Source organism: Microcaecilia unicolor, chromosome 2 (assembly GCF_901765095.1).
Source record: "Microcaecilia unicolor chromosome 2, aMicUni1.1, whole genome shotgun sequence".
NCBI lineage: Eukaryota > Metazoa > Chordata > Amphibia > Gymnophiona > Siphonopidae > Microcaecilia > Microcaecilia unicolor.
Genome location: NC_044032.1, coordinates 187,995,518 through 188,014,283, shown reverse-complemented (window position 1 = coordinate 188,014,283; position 18,766 = coordinate 187,995,518). Strand labels below are relative to the sequence as shown.

At 41.0% G+C, this 18,766-nt stretch overlaps 1 protein-coding gene across 1 annotated transcript in view; it reads left to right on the top strand.

The window, feature by feature from the left end:
* ALDH7A1 (aldehyde dehydrogenase 7 family member A1) overlaps nucleotides 1–14,767 on the top strand; it is a 121,768-nt gene extending 107,001 nt beyond the window's left edge. The window contains exons 17-18 of the mRNA XM_030193565.1: nucleotides 10,323–10,398; nucleotides 14,430–14,767. Of these exons, the coding sequence (XP_030049425.1) occupies nucleotides 10,323–10,398; nucleotides 14,430–14,484 (131 nt within the window). The 3' untranslated portion in view covers nucleotides 14,485–14,767. The remainder of the gene's footprint in view (nucleotides 1–10,322; nucleotides 10,399–14,429) is intronic.
* The last annotated feature ends 3,999 nt before the right edge of the window (nucleotides 14,768–18,766 follow it).

Genomic DNA, 18,766 nt, shown 5'->3' with positions numbered 1-18,766 from the left:
TTGTTAAACAAACTTGGTTAAATTCTGTGAGGTGACCACTTTTACTATGAACCTAGAGCACTGATAAATGAGCTAGTTACCCTGTGAGTTGGGAATTATAAATTGGATGATAAGGTGAGCTTCAGCATAAGAGAGTTGGTCAAAGGGTCCCGCTCCAGTGAATAGAAAATGACTGTAAAATGCCAGAGACTTCTTCAGTATCTTCATAAGTGACACTGTAAAACTACTAGTGGGCTTTGTAACAGTGTGGGCAGTATTGAAAATTGCCCTCTGAATGTATTTAGTACCATAAAGTTTACACTGAATTTGACCTTGAAATGATGGAGTGTCTCACAGTGCTTTGGGATTGCAAAACAATTCACCTATTCTGAAGAACTTCCAGTGACATCCAAAATATGTAATTTGAATCTAGTCATGGACAATCTGTTGTCTAAACATCAGAGAGTAATGAAAGAATGTTCTGTTCTTAATATTAGACAAAAAGATGATCTCAACATAATGTGAATCAGAATAAGTAGCAGCGGGACAATGGAGGAAAACAGCCAGTGCAGTGTGAAAAGGCTTACTGTAAAGGAGAGAGCCTGGAGGCAAAACCTACTGGAACATTTGGAACCCTGCACTAGAGGATCTCAGTTGTGCAGAGCTATACAATGAACAAAATGTTAGCTAGGCTAATGTGACTGCACTGGTCCCTGTTTTGGGGTGGATCCTGCCTGCCTTTATCCCTCTAGACGCCTTGTTTTATGCATTCAGTGTGTGTGTGGGTATTCAGGGCAGTGCAGGGGCCTAGCCAGACACCCAATTTTGGGTGGGCATGACAACCTCACTTCCTGCCCGGCATCTCGTCCTTCCCCAGGCGATCGGGGGGAAGTCACTTCCACTCCCCCAGCCCCTCCCCTGTACCTTTAAATCATTTAGGTCTTTACTGGCAGTGAGCAGCAACTCATTCCCCTTGCTCACACTGGCTCTGAGCCTTCCCTCTGACACAACTTTGTGGTCCCGCAAACAGGAAGTTCTGTCAGAGGGAAGGCTTGAGCCAGCGAAGACCTAGACTGAAAAGATTTAAAGGTTCTGGGGTTCGGGGCTGGGGGAGTAGAATTAAGTGAACCCCCTGATCTCTTGGAGGAGAGATGCCTTGAGTCTTCAGCTGGCAGGGCTTGGGCATCCCTGCCAGCCATATCGCTGCTGCGTGGGCCTGAGTCCAAAGTGGGTGGGGCCTGTGTTCAACCATGGCTATGGCACTGGAAGACCTTTGTGTTTGCTGTGGGGGTTGGGGCTGGGGGTAAACAAACCAACCTCTGCCCTTGCTCACCACCCCAAACTTCTTAGTTGCTAATGCTATATGGGGGGGGGGGGGGGGGGGGGGAAGTTGGTCAAGTCTTGGCACTGGTGGCCCACTTCATTTCACTGCCCAGAAGTTGGTCAAGTCATGGCACTGGTGGCCCAATTCATTTCACTGCCCAGATGTGTCTTTCTCTTCCGACACTCCTCATCCTGTCATGTTCTCTAATTGCATATGCATATACTGCTGAGATTGGCAAAGCTCGTTTCACCAGCCACCCTGGGAAGGAACTCTGCTGCAGGTGTAGTCTATTTTTTCAGCTGCTGGCGATGCAGAGGATTGCTGGAGCAACTGAAAGGAGGAGCAGCTTAAAGATCAAAGGCTTTCACAAGGACAGTATTGCAGTGCTTTTACCTTAGTATGTTAAAAATAGGGACCACTGGTTTCTTATTCAAATCCTTATAGTGTTTACCACGTGGTATTCAAAATATCCTGCTCCTGCTTTTACCTTGCCATGCCTCCCATTTCTTCTATATGAGCTTCTAGTTTATGAAGAAAACATGCATGTCATTAGAGAAGCAGGACTGCTTTGTTTTTGTGCTGCTGCTAAAAATAGTTCCATAGGTGAGGGAAGGAGAAATGGTGGGGGGTGGAAAGCAAGACTTTTGGAGGGCAATAGGTATCATAAGGGAGATGTAGGGAAAGATGGGGACGTGAAACTGAACGATGGAAGAGAGGAGAAAAGAGAAGAGAGAAAAGGCTGTGTAAGTGGGAAAGAGATGTGAGATGGAAAAAAGAATGCTGGGAAACGGGCTGAAAGGGCAAATGGAATAGAACATGTAAAGAAAGATAAAATACAAAGAAAAACAGAGAACATGAGTCATGAGAGGAAAGATTTGGAAGAGCATAATGAAACTGGTTAAATAGTTCCACTTTTGGATCTTTCGTCAATTTGTTTGGTGACACACCAGGTTTTCAGTTCCATTGATTACTGTGATGCTCTCTACATTGGTTTGCCAGGGAAGATGTTGAATCTAGGTTATTCAAAATATTGGATCTTGGATATAGCAACCGATAGTGGTAGGCATTCTAGTGTAGTTCCATCATTAGCCAAACTGCACTGCCTTCTGATAGGGAAGCAGATTATACTTAAGCTATCGGTGTTAGCCTTTCAAATTTTGAACAGTCACCTTTAGGTTTGGTGGAGTTGTTAAAATGGGGACTTGTATTTTAGCTAAGGTTGTCTACTGGAAATCCCTTCATTCAGAACTTTCTGGCACTTATGTTAATAAGCCCGGGACTATTTCTGAATTTATTCCACAACTCTGGAACACTTTTCCTCTGGAAATTCATCAAGAAATGAATCTCTTGGGGGCATGCCTGAGAGAGATTTTCTTCAGAGAACCTGATAACTCTCCTAAAGCTGATCAAAATAAGAATTGCTCCCCCCCCCCCCCCCCCCCCCCCCAGAATTTCTTCTGAGTAGACCTAGAATAGAACCATGTGCAAACTAACTAAATTGAACTACACTGGGGCTGCTGTCCAAGAAGTTAAAAGAACAAAACAGTCTCTACTACAAGAAATTCACTGAGAATTGCAATATCTTAACTGAAATGAAGCGAGAGATTACAGTTTTCAAAGTGTAACTCGCCTCTAATACACAGAGGATGGATACAGTTGAGTGCAATGTCAAGCAGAGGATATCCAGTGCATTAAGGCCTGGCTCTTGTCAGTGGCAATGTTGGAGAGAGCTATGAAGGACAACAATAATAGGAGCCATCAAAGTAACATTAGGACTCTAAGAATCCCAGGGGGAGCCAAAGGGGTGGACCCGATCAGCACTAGATAAGAAGAATGGGGTGGCCATCTTGTTTAGGAGGACAATGAAGGCTGTTGTGTTAAACTAAATTTGGACTTGGCGAGAATACTGTACTCATACTCTCTGAAGTATGAATGCCACTTCAGCTGGTAATTCTTCTGATTCCTCACAATCTGCCTTATTAGAGTACAAAAGGGAGGATTGGTGCTTGGTGAGGACTTTAATTAACCATTAGATTTGATTTTGGATCGATCCTCCTTATATATAGTGAGACCCTTGTCCACATCGTCTGTATTATTTATTTATTTGTTTGTTACATTTGTATCCCACATTTCCCCACCTATTTGCAGGTTCATTGTGGCTTACATAGTACCGGAGAGGCGCATGCCGACTTTGGTATGAACAATTACAGTGTGATGTTATGGTAGAATAAGGATCATTGGAACAAACACATAGGGAATCATTGAACGGAAGAGTTTCATTTATTTATTTATTTGTTACATTTGTACCCCACATTTTCCCACCTATTTGGAGGCTCGTGGCCTACATAGTACCGTAAAGGCGTACGCCATGTCGGTTGATAACAAATACAAGGTTAATTGTGGTTGAATGAGATAGGTGTGTATCAGGCGCCATGAGGGTCGAAGGGAGTGAAGATTGTCTGTTGTCCAGTTTCGGTGTTGCTGAGTGTGGGGGATTATGGTGGGTCGATGGGGTAAGCCTTCTTGAAGAGGTTGGTTTTTAGTGATTTCCTGAAGTTTAGGTAGTCATGGATTGTTTTCACAGCTTTTGGGAGTCCATTCCATAGTTGTGCATTTATGTAGGAGAAGTAGGATGCACAAGTTGTTTTGTATTTAAGTCCTTTGCAGTTTGGGTAATGTAGGTTTAGGTATGATCGTGGTGATCCAATTCTGTTTCTGGTTGGTAGGTCTATGAGGTCTGTCATGTAGCCTGGGACTATGCCATAGATAATTTTGTGGACCAAAGTGCAGATTTTGAAGATGATCCGTTCTTTGATTGGGAGCCAGTGCAGCTTTTCTCGGAGGGGTTTAGCACTTTCAAATCGTATTTTGCCAAATATCAGTCTGGCTGTTGTGTTTTGGGCGGTTTGTAGTTTTTTTGTGAGTTGTTCTTTGCATCCCGCATAGATTCCGTTGCAGTAATCTGCATGGCTTAGGACCATTGATTGTATTAGGTTTCGAAAAATTTCTCTAGGGAAGAAAGGTTTTACTCGTTTGTTTCCACATTGAATAGAACATTTTCTTTATTACGGAGTTTACTTGGGTCTCAAGGGTAAGGTTGCGGTCGATTGTGATGCCGAGTATTTTTAGGCTGTCTCAGGTAGGGGGGGTGTGTGTCCTGGGGTATTTATGGTTGTGGGTTTGTACTTATTATGTTGAGATGAGAGGATGAGGCAGTGTGTTTTTTCAGTGTTCAATTTCAGTTGGAATGAATTTGCCCAAGAGTCCATGATGTTCAGGCCGTCATTGATTTAATTGGTTATTTCTGTTAAGTCATATCTGAAGGGAATATAGATTGTAACGTCATCTGCATAGATGAACGGGTTGAGGCCTCGGTTGGATAGGGACTTTGCCAGTGGGATCATCATTATATAGAAGAGTATTGGTGATAGTGGTGATCCTTGAGGTACTCCACAGGCTGCTTTCCACGGTGGTGATATGTTTGAGTTTGATTTTACTTGGTATGTTCTGGTTGTTAGGAAGCCCTTGATCCAACTAAGTACATTTCCAACAATCCCAAAGTGGTCAAGGAGTCTTAGTAGTACGTTGTGGTTTACCATGTCGAATGCGCTCGACATGTCGAATTGGAGGAGGAGTATGCTTTTGCCTGCGGCTATTTCCTGCTTGAATTTGGCCAGGAGAGTGACTAGGACAGTTTCGGGGCGGAATCCTGATTGTGAGTCGTGTAATATTGAGAACTTGTCCATGTTATGTGAAGCCATTACGTGTTTTGGTTGCGTTGTGTAGCGGTGTTCAGGCATTTATGTTGGTTCGGTGGGGTATGCTTTTTGATGATAAGAGTTAGGTTTATCAGATCCTTGGCAATTATTATACTCTAAATAGTAATCCTTTTACTCCTTGCGCCAAGGATCCTTTTCAAGTATAGATTAATTTCTGATATCTGGTAACCTTCCACAAGAGAAGGCTGGCATCAAACGTGCCCTAGTCTTAGATCAGTGCATTCCAATTTCTTTGAGGCTTTGACTCTATAATTGTGACTAATAAAATTATGTGACTCTTCCTGGAGGTGTAGAATAATGATGCACCTATGGAGAGCTCACCCAGGTTGTGACCCTATTTTGGGTCCTGATCCAAAGGTTGGGGAAACTCTGTCTTACATCATGCTGCAACATTGTTAAGGTTTTTGCACCCTGCAGGCTTACTTTAAATCCTTTCTTTGGAAATTCACTTCAGGCTATTTGTGTGACTCAGCTTTTATGTCCCTTCTCAAACAAGGAGAGCAACATTGTGAGTTGAACAACCTGGGTGACACATCAATAGCCAATTGTTTGGATGCATTGCCTTCTGTACACTGCCTGGGGTGAATCTGTTCATAAAGGCAGTTAATAAATCCCATTAAATAAATGAAAATAGGAGGCTTAAACAAAAGCTGTGGGGAATTAGAAAATTAGATTAAATATTTGGAACAGAAGTACATCACGTTTGAGAGATTGCTCAATATTACTGCAGTGCCATCAACTTTAAATATAACTTTGCTGATATTCAGCCGGTGGCGGTTAGTGTATTTTGGTTTGTTTCAATAGATTTTTATTATTCATTTTTCCCAGAAAAAAACTGCAAAACCTATAGGTCACCCAACAGACAAGCCATAACCAATGAACCAACCATTATTGAGGAACAAACCAAATAAAACTTCTGCTGATTGTTAAACAAGTGAAAGGCTTGTTGACCCTTCAGACCCTCCACTGCTCCCATTAAACATATCCCCCCTCCCTCCTTCTGTCTTATTAAACAGAATCCAGATCCTATACTCTAAGATCATTTGAGGTCAACGCCACTCTTTTCCATAGCTAGAAAATCTGCTTGCCCAGGGATCGGTAGCATGGAATCTTGCTACTATTTGGGATTATGCCAGGTACTTGTGGCCTGGATTGGCCACTGTTGGAAACAGATACTGGGTTAGATAGATCATCGGTCTGATGCAGTATGGCTATTCTTATGTTATCTGTCAAGATCTCCTTTGCTGTCAGTCCCCAATCTCATTCTCCAACCGACAAAGGAAATGCTGTCTCACATTTCCAATGTGATGCAATTTCATACTTCGCTGCTGAAATACTTGTGTGCAAAACTCGTTTCTAGATCATTGGTGTGACCCAGTATAGCTATTCTTATGTTATCTGTCATGATCTCCATTGCTTTCAAAGTCCCCAATCTCATTCTCCACGCCAACAAAGGCGGTGCTGTCTCACATTTCATGTGATGCAATTTCATACTTCGCTGCTGAAATACTTGTGTGCAAAACTCGTTTCTAGATCATTGGTGTGACCCAGTATAGCTATTCTTATGTTATCTGTCATGATCTCCATTGCTTTCAAAGTCCCCAATCTCATTCTCCACACCAACAAAGGCGGTGCTGTCTCACATTTCATGTGATGCAATTTCATACTTCGTTGCTGAAATACTCATGCGCAAAACTTGTTTCTCCCATTTTTTGCTCTTCCCCACTATCCACCCCAATAGACAAACCTTGGGGTGTAGGTGTCCAGCTTTTTATATCCACTGCTGGCTGTTTTCTCGGACGTTTAATGCTGGGCCATGTCTGAGCACTGGCATTGAATATCCAGTTATATGTTGGATGCTAAAGCTTATGCAGTATTCATTCCTTGACTGCATATGCTGAACCACTTAAAGATAGGCCTGCCATTTATGCAGCCCAAGTTAAGCAGTTATCTTATGTGGTTAAGGGCTGAATGTTGGCACTTAACTGTATATTTGCCAACTCAAACCCTGGAATGCCCATAAGTTAGCCGGCTTCAACGCAGACACTAACACTGATATTCAGCTGCACTAACTGGTAATAAAGTGCCACTGAATATCGGCGGTTAGCAACAGACAAGTGACTTAAGCATGCAAGAGCCTCTCCCACTAGCTTTAATCGTTTCGAATATTGGACGGAACACTATTTTAAGCCGACAAGCACTGCATCTAGTAGTTAGCAGTATTGATGTGTCTGGCTAAATTGGATGTAAGTTGTTTCTGTGTTGACCCTGCTGACACTGCATTATTTTTGGAAGCTTGTTGTAATTAAGGCATTATTTGCTCAGGTGTGGGAGAGTGTGACTTGGTAGAGCGAGAGCAGTTAATAGGGCCCCTTTTACTAAGGTGCGCTAGCTTTTTTAGCACATGCTAAAAATAAGGACCGCAACTTGGTAAAAGTGGCCCTTAGTGTAAGAGTTTGTTTAAGTAATTTATTATTTTAAAGTAACTTATTTACTAATACACTTAATAACGTATTAAATTTCATTTATATGTTGACATCTAAACTCTTGAGTTGGAAAATAAAGAGAATTGTAAAACATCTTGTTGATTTCTCTTAAGTGTCTATATCCTAAATTAGTTAAATTTTTCTTCAGTGTGTTTTGAACATATTGAACTGGGTTAGGGTACCTTCCTCACTGTTTTCAGTAGCTATACTGAGGTACAGGTCATAGACTACAAAATAGGTAAAATATTGTAGGTCAGTTACTGAATCCAAAAGAGGAAGTGATTACAATATGGTTGAACTGGCAAGACAAAGCTAAAATAGATGTTAATGCATGATAGAAAGTAGTATGTGTCACAAACAAATATGACCTGGTGGCAGCAGAAATAGGCTTCCTTTGATAAACACACTGGATACTAAACAGTAGGCATAGGTTGGAAAAGTTACAGTTTATTGGTGTACTGTGCTACTGTTGGAGTTATTTGTTTAATAAAACAAATAAAGATAAATGGAACTTCAAAAAGAAACTAATCTCTTGAAATTCAGGAAAGGGGTGAACTCCTTGTTTCTTGATGACTGAGAGGTAATACTGTGTGAAGCTGCCTATGGGTGACCCTGACTTGAGCATGTTTTGGCACAGTTTGCTGAGTCTGTTAGATCTCCCTTAGCTATTAGGTAAAGGCATCAGTTCCAGCCGTTTCTTTTAGTTGTGTGAACTGATTTTGCATCTCAAAAAAGATATAGCGGAATTAGAAAAGGCGCAGAGAAGGGCGACCAGAATGATGGAATGGAATGATCCCCCATGGGGAAAGGCTAAACAGGCTAGGGCTCTTCAATTTGGAGAAAAGACAGCTAAGGGGAGATATGATAGAGGTCTATAAAATCCTGAGTGGAGTGGAATGGGTAGATGTGACTCACTTGATTACTCTTTCCAAAAGTACAGGTAGTACATTTAGAACAAATATGAGAAGATATTTCTTCACTCAACGTTTAATTAAGCTCTGGAATTCGTTGTCACAAAATGTGGTAAAAGCAGTTAGCATAGCAGGGTTTGAAAAAGATTTGGGTAAGTTCCAGAGAGAAAAGTCCATAAACCATTATTAAGGTGGACTTGGGAAAAAGCCCTGCTTATTCTGGAATAAACAGCATGAAATCTGTTTTATTCTTTTGGGATCTTGCCAGGTACTTGTGACCTGGATTGGCCACTGGACTGAATCAGCAGCATAGCCAAGGGTGGGCCCAGGCCCATCCAGTAGCAGTACACCTATGATGTGGCTGGCAGGCATTCTTCCCAAGCCCCACCAGCCGAAAACTTCCAACAACTGTCCCTCCTGCATACCTTGTAAATAGATCTTCACCTGCAGCAAGTAGCGACTGATACATGCTGCAGGGCCAACATGAGCAGCGTGTATTAGTTGCTGCTCGCTGCCGGTGAAAATCTATTTAACAGGTATGCGGGGGGGGGGGGGGGGGGGGAGGGATGTTTGAGAGACCATATGGTATGCAGGCAAGAGAGGGAGAGACCAAATCACTTGTGGGACAAGGCGGAGTTCTTCTGCCCACCCATCTTGGGCCCAGGCCCACCCAAAATTGGGTGTCTGGCTACGCCCCTGGACTGAATGGACCTTTAATCTGTCCCAGTTTAGCAATACTTATGTACTTCATGAGACAATACACCATTTCAGACATTTATTCTTCCAGGGAAGCAGTTTATAAACCTTTTTAAATAAAATACAAAACATAATTTGGACAATCAATTCCAAGGTAGAAACATATATTTTTAATGTATTGGTAGATTTGCAAAGTATAATATTTATTATGTATATGTAGTTTTTAAAAATTGTGTGAAGTAATTGACAAGGGGTTCAGGTTTACTCTGGAAGACTTTATCACACATATGTAACACTTGATGCATTTTAGCTATATTTTTTTCTATGAAGGGAGAAGAATATTTTTGTTGTTACTTTCTTTTGCCTCTGATTTAAGTTAGTCTGGAGAGGAAAAAGGAGCAGAAAGAGCCTTAGATGGAAGAGTAGGAGCGGGCAGTGAGGGCAGAATTAGACAAAGGAAGGCAGAAGGGAAGGATTTAGGACTTTTTTTTACCACCTTTGGTTCTAGTGCTTTAAAAGCAAGGCTAAAAGTCCTGTATCAGTGATTTCAATCAATCTAATTATTGGGCACAAAATAATTTCCAAAAAGATCACCAATTTGGGCTCACACTTGGGAGGAAGGTGGAGCATGGGTCTGGCCACCCACCTTATTGAAAAGGACCTCAAGCCAATAAGGATGAGGCCGTTATCAATGGGGGTCAAAGTTGATTAGCATTAAGAAATCTATATATCAGCATCACCTTATTCCTTTTTTTTTTTTTTTTGTCAAAGCAAACTCAGATAATTCCTCTCCAAAGACAATTTTTTATTAACATATTTTTGTAATGCTGCTTTAATTGTCAAGTTTTGGCAGGCAAGACTAGGAAACTGCTGAAGGAATTCACAGCCCTTGGATGGGAGCACTAAACTTCCTGTTTTTGAAGGTTATTCAGTATGATACAGGGGTGTGCCATGTGTTTGAAGGTTTTTTTTTTCTCTCATCCTACCCCTCCCCACATTTAAGAAGTTGTGAGCAAAATTTAAGGATATTTAAAGTGCTCATTTTCAAAGCACATGGACTTACAAAGTTACATGGTAACAAATCTACATGAATTGGGCAGAACACTCTTCTGGATTGTGCATAAATATTTTTTTGTCTTTTTGGCAGGTGGTGAAAAGCATACTGGTGGTGGAAGAGAATCTGGCAGTGATTCCTGGAAACATTATATGAGAAGATCCACATGGTGGGTGGTGGTCGCCAGTGCTTGAAAACACAAGCAAAGTTAAATCACTTTTGAGAAGGGTACAGTGTGCTCTGTGGCTGAGGCACATAGATTCCCTGTGAGGAATAATGATTTTGTGGGTACACTGTACTCACATACATTTGCACGTGCATGGGAGCAGGCACACAAGGATGCACCAGCATTGATGGTCACAGATTGTGTGATAATTTCCTTTGGTGGCAAAGTAGAGGAGTGTGGTAGCCGTGTTAGTCCACTGTTAAGGTTATCAATAGAAATCAAACAAAATAAAACATTGAAAAGTAAATAAGATGATAGCTTTTTTGTTGGACATAACTTAATACATTTCTTGATTAGCTTTCGAAGGTTGCCCTTCTTCGTCAGATCGGAAATAAGCGAATGTGCTAGCTGACAGTGTATATATAAGTGAAAACATTCAAGCATTACTGTGACAGTCTGACAGGGTGGGAGGATGGGGGTGGGTAGGAGGTATGCATGGGGACATCAAAGCATATCATTGATATTCTAACAGGATGTGTGTGGCTAGGTGAGGGGTGGGGTGATCAACAGAGACATACAGCTTTATGGTTTATAATGGGCTAGGAACCCCAGATCCTTGTTAAGTCCTTTCTGTTGGGTGTTAAAATATTCAATCATTCTGACTTCAAAGGTCTTACTTTCTTGTATGGTTTTAAAGTTACCTTTCAGGATTCTCACTGTGAAGTCACTGGTACAGTGTCCTGGTCCTGTAAAATGTTGACCAGTCTGTGATGGAAGTTTACTTCTGATTAGCTTGTGTTTTAAGTTGGGTGGTAATTTACATGGATAAAGAGCAGTTTCCCTGTATAAGTTCAGGGCCGCCAAGAGATTGAACGGGGCCCCTAAGTGTCCAAGTAAAAATGAGTTGCAAATCTTAGCTTGAGTACTTAGCTTATAAGCATTTAAACAAATGTAGCAGAGGTAAAAATTCAAGGAACCCCCCACCCCCCCCAAAAGAAAAACGTGCTTTACACTTAAAAAAAACCAAAAAAAAAAAACCTCAAAAAAACTTCTTCTCCCAGCGTTTGCTTGAACATTGAATGACCCCCTCACTTTTATACAGGAGCACCACAGCATAGTCAGACCCTGGAACCATGAACCAGCAGGATCGGGATTTTCAGCCTAGGCTTCTAGCAAATACCTACTAAACCTGCCTCCCTCTGAGAATGCAATTTGAGTGTGTCCTCCCCTCACTTCGTGGCAGGAACCTAATTGAAGCTAGCTAATTGAAAATAAAAATATAAGCAGTGAAACAAGAGTGAGGTGAATCCAAGGAGGATATCAAAGTGTAAAAGTCTTTATTGTAAAAGGCATAAAACCGACCCAACACAGCTGTGTTTCAGCACAAAGGCCTGGCACAGGGGTCAGTTGACTCCAAAATATAGAAATATTACAGACGTAAATAAAATAGAGCATTCAGTATAGAACATCCAATAAAAATTGCAATAAATGAATAAAAATGAGTGACAAAATAAAACAATAATTGAATAACACTTACAAAAAAACCCAAATGAACCCATAAGTTAATAACGTTATTACATATATAGTTCTAAAATATACCTATTAAAAGGCTTCTGAATAAAAATAAAATATACAATGTATAAAAAAAGAGATGTGCAGTATATAAAAAGTGTAATATGAGCGCTTAACTTGCAACATGCTTAAATTGTATTCGCATTGAGAGATTTATTGAAAAAAATGTGCTTATACAATTTAGGTATGAATAAAGAAAACATTGCATAATATACCTTTTGTTTTGTGATGACAAAACTTGACTTAAGGAGGATGTCAAGTTGCTGACTGCTAAAATGCTGTGTGGTCTAGATTAAAGAGACTTATAGATGTGAAATTGACTTGTTATTGCTTCATTAAACGAGCATGTTGGAAATATGGCACTAATATGCCATCCTACTAATACTTAGTAGAATGGCACTAATACTTAGATGTAAAGATATACTAAGTTCCAACCAAAGCAATGACATCATATTCGTAGGAAAGAATATGCATGCGTAGGTGATCACAATGGGGCCCTTTTTACTAAGGCGCATAGGTGCCTGCGCTCGTCCAATATCCGTCAGTTTGGAACTACTGCTTGGCTACCGTGAGCCCCAGGCGGTAATTCCATTTTTTACGTGCTTCTGATATACAAGGCAAAAAATATTTTTTATTTTCTTCCACATGGTGCTAGCCGGGTGATAATCGGCAGTGTACGTGCGCAGACAATTACCGTCCGGTTAACGCATGAAACCTTACTGCTAAGTCGGTGGGTGCCGGTGAGGCCTCAAGGTCAAAATGGATGTGTGCCAAATTAATTTTGCCGCACGTCCATTTTCGGCCGGAAAAAAACACCTTTTTTTGTAAGTACGCTTAAAAATGGACCTGTGCGCGTCCAATAGACATTTCTACAGCAGCGCAGGCCACTTTTCGATGCACCTTAGTAAAAGGAACCCATTGACAATAAATAATACAAATGAATCGGTGCTGGCATTAATGAATATTGTGAATTGCATGCTGAATTCTTTAAATTAAAAAACATAATTTTAACTGTCACCCAGTTGACAACATGACGCTAAACAGCCGACTGTGTAGGTGACAGTTAAAACTATGCTGATGAAAGGTGACCTACCTTGAGTCTATAGAAGTGACCGGGATTCTGAGGCTTTTTCTTCCCTATATATATTAGAGAAAGAAGAGACGTACATTCTTGCCTTTTTTGATGTGAATTTAGTTTTTGAGTAGACTTAGTATCACATTTCATTCCTCTACCTTCCTTTTGAATATTGTGTAACTTATTTTGCCCCACCCACTTCCACAACAGGAAGCCCCACACAGAAGGATGGAGATGGCCATATGAATATTTGCTGACTCACAAGGCCCTACATTGACGGCCACTACTGGGCATAGGTCATGGTGGGGATCCAGAGGAAGGTGGAGCAGCCCTTTTTATGTGACCCTTTTTGGGGTCCCAACCCACAGTTTGGAAGACATTGTGCTAGACTCTTGTATGTCAGGAAGAAAGAGTTCAGTAGACAGCTTGTGGACGCATATAATGTTACTCCTGCCAGAATTATGAGCTACTGCGGAGAGCAGAATTTGCACAGAACTCAACCTTTTCTTGCAGAATCTGTGGGCCGCAGTAAAGGATGGAACCCCCGTTGCTCAGCTGACCCCCCCACCCGCTCGTCCGACTCTCCACCCACTGCTGCCCGCCTTACCTGTGTATTCCCTGATGGTCTAGTGGCCTCGCTGGGGGGCAGGAAAGAACCCCACATTTTCCTGCCCTACCTCCGCTGCTCTGTCGCTGGTCCCATGATTTTCCAAAATGGCTGTCGAGAGGTCAAATGGTATTCTCGTGAGAGCTGCAGCAACAGGGCAGGAAAGAGTGAGGTTCTTTTCTGCCCCACCCTCCCAAAGAGGCCACTAGACCACCAGGGAATGCACAGTTAGGTCGGGCAACAGTGGGCAGGGAGTCGGGCAAGCAGGCGGGTGGTCAACTGAGTAGCAGGGGATGCAAAAAAATTTAAAATTTTGTGCGCATAATTTGCAAACTTAGTTTGCACAATTTTCAAAACCTTTTTGAGCAGAACTTTAAATTTTTTGGTGCAGAATTCCGGCAGGAGTAATATATGTATTTATAGATATAGAGTGTGATGGGCAGCTCTCGGTAACCAACTGTGCTAATTGATTTATTTATGGACTCTGGGTTTCAGTTTGGAGATGAGCTCTTTTCATCAAGGAAAGCATATGACACTTTGAGTGAAGCAAAGTGTCCATAAATCAATTGTTGGAGTTCAGAGCAGGCCTTTCTTAGGGCTATTACTGAAATAACTGTTCCCGGTGCCTCTATAGTGGACATCTTTCTGTGTATTTTCTGCAGTAGCATTATGAAACATTTTCTTTCTTTCTTTCTGTGTGTGTTTATAAAACCTGATCTTCATGTAGGCCGAAGTTTACATTTTTCCTGAGTGTTCTTTTTTTTGTGATTTTTCTTTCAGTACAATCAACTACAGCAAAGACTTGCCTCTGGCCCAAGGAATCAAGTTTCAATAATCTGTTTTTAAAGTGGAACCCCAGCTCCCTGGATTTTTTGGCACATTGCAACAGTAACCCTAAAGGAAGCAGAGAGCTGACTTCTCCGGTACTTAAAGATATCTGGGACTACAGTATTCCAGTCACATCTCCTGCTTCTAATATTGGGGAACAGCAATAATTTGGATGCCATGCTAAGGTTTTCTACTGTTAGACTGCTTCAATCATGCTGATGTGTATTATACAATAATTCCTCATAGGAAAAATAATAATAAAAATGTGCATTTCAGAACAATTGTTTTTACTTGTAAGCTGCTACAAGAATTTTTTTAAAATCAAGAACTAGAAGAAAAGATGTTAGTACATATTTTTTTCTATTAATGTATTTTGGTGCTTTTTAAAGAGTGCATTCACTAAACATGCATTTTACACCATTTTGAACAAGAAAGTGAAAAATCTGTGATAGTGTTTTGGGAAGTGGCTGGCAGGAATTTACTGGACGCTTGCAGAAATGCGATGCAGTTAACTGCATCTTCTGAAGGTGTAATTAATAGTTATTTGCCAGTTTTATAGTTAATGGGCCTTTATTTTATTTTTCACATGTATAGCCTGCCTATATACGGAGGCATATTACAATAAAAACATTCTTTAAAGTAATCTCGAACAAACACTTAACAAAAACACACATTTCTACTGAATCAAACATGCTGTGTGTTACCATCATCTATCCTAACATCCATATTTTATTTATTTATTTATTGCATTTGTATCCCACATTTTCCCACCTTTTTGCGGGTTCAGTGTGGCTTACAATATGAGTTAAATGTTGGAAATACAAAGTGTTACAGATTGGTTATGGATTACATTGTGCAGAGTTATGCGAAACAATTGAGGTGTAGTTAAGGAATGTAACAATGGAACACAAACATTACTCAGACTCTAGGAAAGGTGTAAAAATAAGTGTGTTTTAAAATATTTCTTAAACTGTGATAAATTCACACACACAAACGCATGTATTCATGCAACCAATCCACATAAATGGACCAGCCATTGAAAAGGCAGCTGCCTTTGTATCCACATAGTGACAAGGCCCTTTAATTGCAGTAAGTAATCCCCAACCCTTTCACATCCCTACCCAGTATTACCATAAAATTCATGTTAGATGTTTAACATGGAATTCAACTTGCATTGGTGGCTTGACCTGCACCTTAGCTGATTTAAAAAAAAAAAAAAAAAAGAATGTTAAAACCCACATTAATGGCCTAGTGCAGCTTACTAAATAAACTCCTTTTATGTTCAATCAAAAGCATTGCTGCTATCTCCCCCTGAGGACTGCAAAGTAGCGATAGACTTTTGAGGACGTTTCTTTATAAAAGATTGAGCTGCTGGTCACGTGTATGGCATTTTTATTTCTACTGTGTGTAGAACTTGGAATCTGGTTGAGAATGGAGGTCCATCTTTGTGGTGCCCAGTGAATTCTCTAAAAGACAGCCATAACCCTCTGCATCTGCATGCGAAACATTGACTGTGTGCCTTGGAAACCAGCAGTAGTGTCGCTTTATGGATTCCCCTTTGTGCTGTAGCTCTGAGCTGGGAAAATAAGAATTTCAAACACATCAAAAATTCCATGATGGAGCTCATTTCGCTTCTGCTTATTGCAGGAGGCAGCACAGCTTTACAAACGATGTCCAGTGGCCATTTCACCTGCAGCTTCATTAACTGATCTCCATGCCTAGTTTGTCATCACGTGATGCAATGTGCTATAAATTAATGCCTGTTATGAACCTGAGTGCATGAAAACAAACGCAACATATTTATTTATCAATGTATTTATACCCCACATTATCCCCACAAACATGCAGGCTCAATGTGGCTTACAAAACCAGAGAGAGAGAGATCTCTGGGTGATATCAGATACAAATTAGAATTGAAGAGCAAATGCTGAAGTGAGCTTAGTTTACCTAAATTACATTGACTTCTGCAGGGTAAATGGGGAGAAAACTTCCAAATGCAATGCTCGGAAAAAGCAAAAGTTGGAATGAAGTGGTGGGGAAAGAAGTTGGAGGAACTGCTTTGGATTTTTTTTCCCTCAAAATAAAATTGGATGATCACTATTATAAAGTTAAGAGCTGAACTAAAAACTTAAGCATACAGTAGTACACTATCAGATTGGCATAATATAAAATCAGATTACTCAGCTTTATGGCATATTATAGAAAGCGCTTACACACTAGATAAGCTACTGTCTGTGGTACTAAGTCACCCCTGACCTGCTTCTATGGACCTGGTTGCTTTCTGACTAGTTGCAACCTCTTGGTCCCCAGTCTGGCTGTCCTAGGGGCTGTGTTCTCACTAACTTAAGATGTTTATCATTTGAAGGTTGCATAGGCTGGAGAAACAGGCTTGCCTGCTGTCTGCACTGCTTGGCTCTCAGTAATTTTGAGCCGGCAGATATCGTGTGGCAGAAACTTAGTGAGAGCTGAGTAAAGCCAAGCGGTGTACAGTTACAGTTAATTCACTTGTAGCCAGCTGTTCCCATATAAATAATTCACAGCGGATTATAGCAAGATTCTAAAACACAGTAGTCTAGGAAATTACATAGCATGATTACAAGATGTACTTGAACCTAAACAGTATCATAAGAGAAAAACATAATAAAGGTAACTGCAATCAATTATTGCTTAGTCACATATATCTGAAACAACAATGTCCTTAAGCCTTTCTTAAACATAATATAGTTAATAAGTTGTAAATGAACTAGTATAAATTTCCAAAATTTAGCAGCTTGAAAGGCAAACATAATTAAAAAAATTCTTTGAAGTAATACCTCGGAGACTGGGGAAATCAAATAATGCCAACTTTTAAAAGTAATATAAATAGGTGTAGGTGGCAGGAAAGCCCATTTCTATGCTGGAGGCAACCAGAGCTATAAAAATAATTTGGGGGCCATAAAATCCCTATTAACAGTCCAATTTCTAGGCTCCATGGCAAAAGACAGTTGTAGAGCCCTGGTGGTCTGTGGTGCATATCTTTGAATTTGTCCTTTTATTTGCTGTAGAGTCAAATACATTTACTTCTGCTCCAGACTAAAATACTATCTCACCCATGCACCACAGGGTGTGCATACATTCCCTTGATTGTGCCTTAAAATATGTGAAGGCAAGAAGTCTAGAACCTAGGCAACCTCATTTACATGTATGTTAATGCATGTAAATGTTTAGAAACTAGCATGTCTGTATTTGTGTACATACTGCCATAAGTAGTATTCTCCAAATACACACACAACTTATAGGGGTCCTTTTACTAAGCTGCGGTAAAAAGCCAGACACTCAATGTCCTGTTATCCAAGCCAGTATAAAAAGAGGTCAGGGTAAACCAGATGGGATAAACTGACTCCGGGTCTCAAAGTCCTTTTCCTAGAGACCTGTCACCCCAACACCTTTTTAGATTAATAGGATGTAAGTGCCTCCCTGATTTGCTTTTACAGCGCCATCCACAGCCCCCGATATACAAAGTGTGAGTCCAAGTACAACAGGTTCTCTAAAGATCTCTATAAATCAAAAGTGAATTATGTCCCAATTTTGTCTAGTGACAATGTAGTAGTGGTATAATCTCCATTGGTGCTGCTCGATGCATCTTCCTTTCAACAGGCCAGATGGTATCTTTCTCCCCCGCCACAGTGATCTCGCACATCTCCCGGGGAGCAGTCTGTCAAATCCAGAAAAGGGCAATAGAAAGTTTATTTAGCCCGGAACTCAGCACCCATGTGCCGCTGTAATTCTGCAGGCTGTTTCTGGTACCACTTCCCGCCCTCGAAGGTGGTCTTGCTGCAGTCTAACCATGAGCTGAACTCGACAGATGTCTATCAAAGATTTTTAATTTTGCAGGGTGTCCCCAGCAAGCAGCAACATTGGCACAACTTTTCTAGCAGGTATCTCATCTCGGGGCTCCCCCGACTGACTTGCTTCACTCTCATGGAGTTCCATGGAGCGGAGGAGTAGCCTAGTGGTTAGTGCAGTGGACTTTGATCCTGGGGAACTGAGTTCAATTCCCACTGCAGCTCCTTGTGACTCTGGGCAAGTCACTTAACTCTCCATTACCCCTGATACAAAATAAGTACCTGAATATATGTAAACCGCTTTGAATGTAGTTGCAAAAACCTCAGAAAGGCAGTATATCCAGTCCCATTTTCCCTTGTCTGGAGCCGCAACCACGCTGCCACATCCATGCCTTATGTTTTGTCAGGGGTCAGGCCACTGCCAACTTCAAATCGCCGATACTCTCTGGGATGTTTATTCAAAGC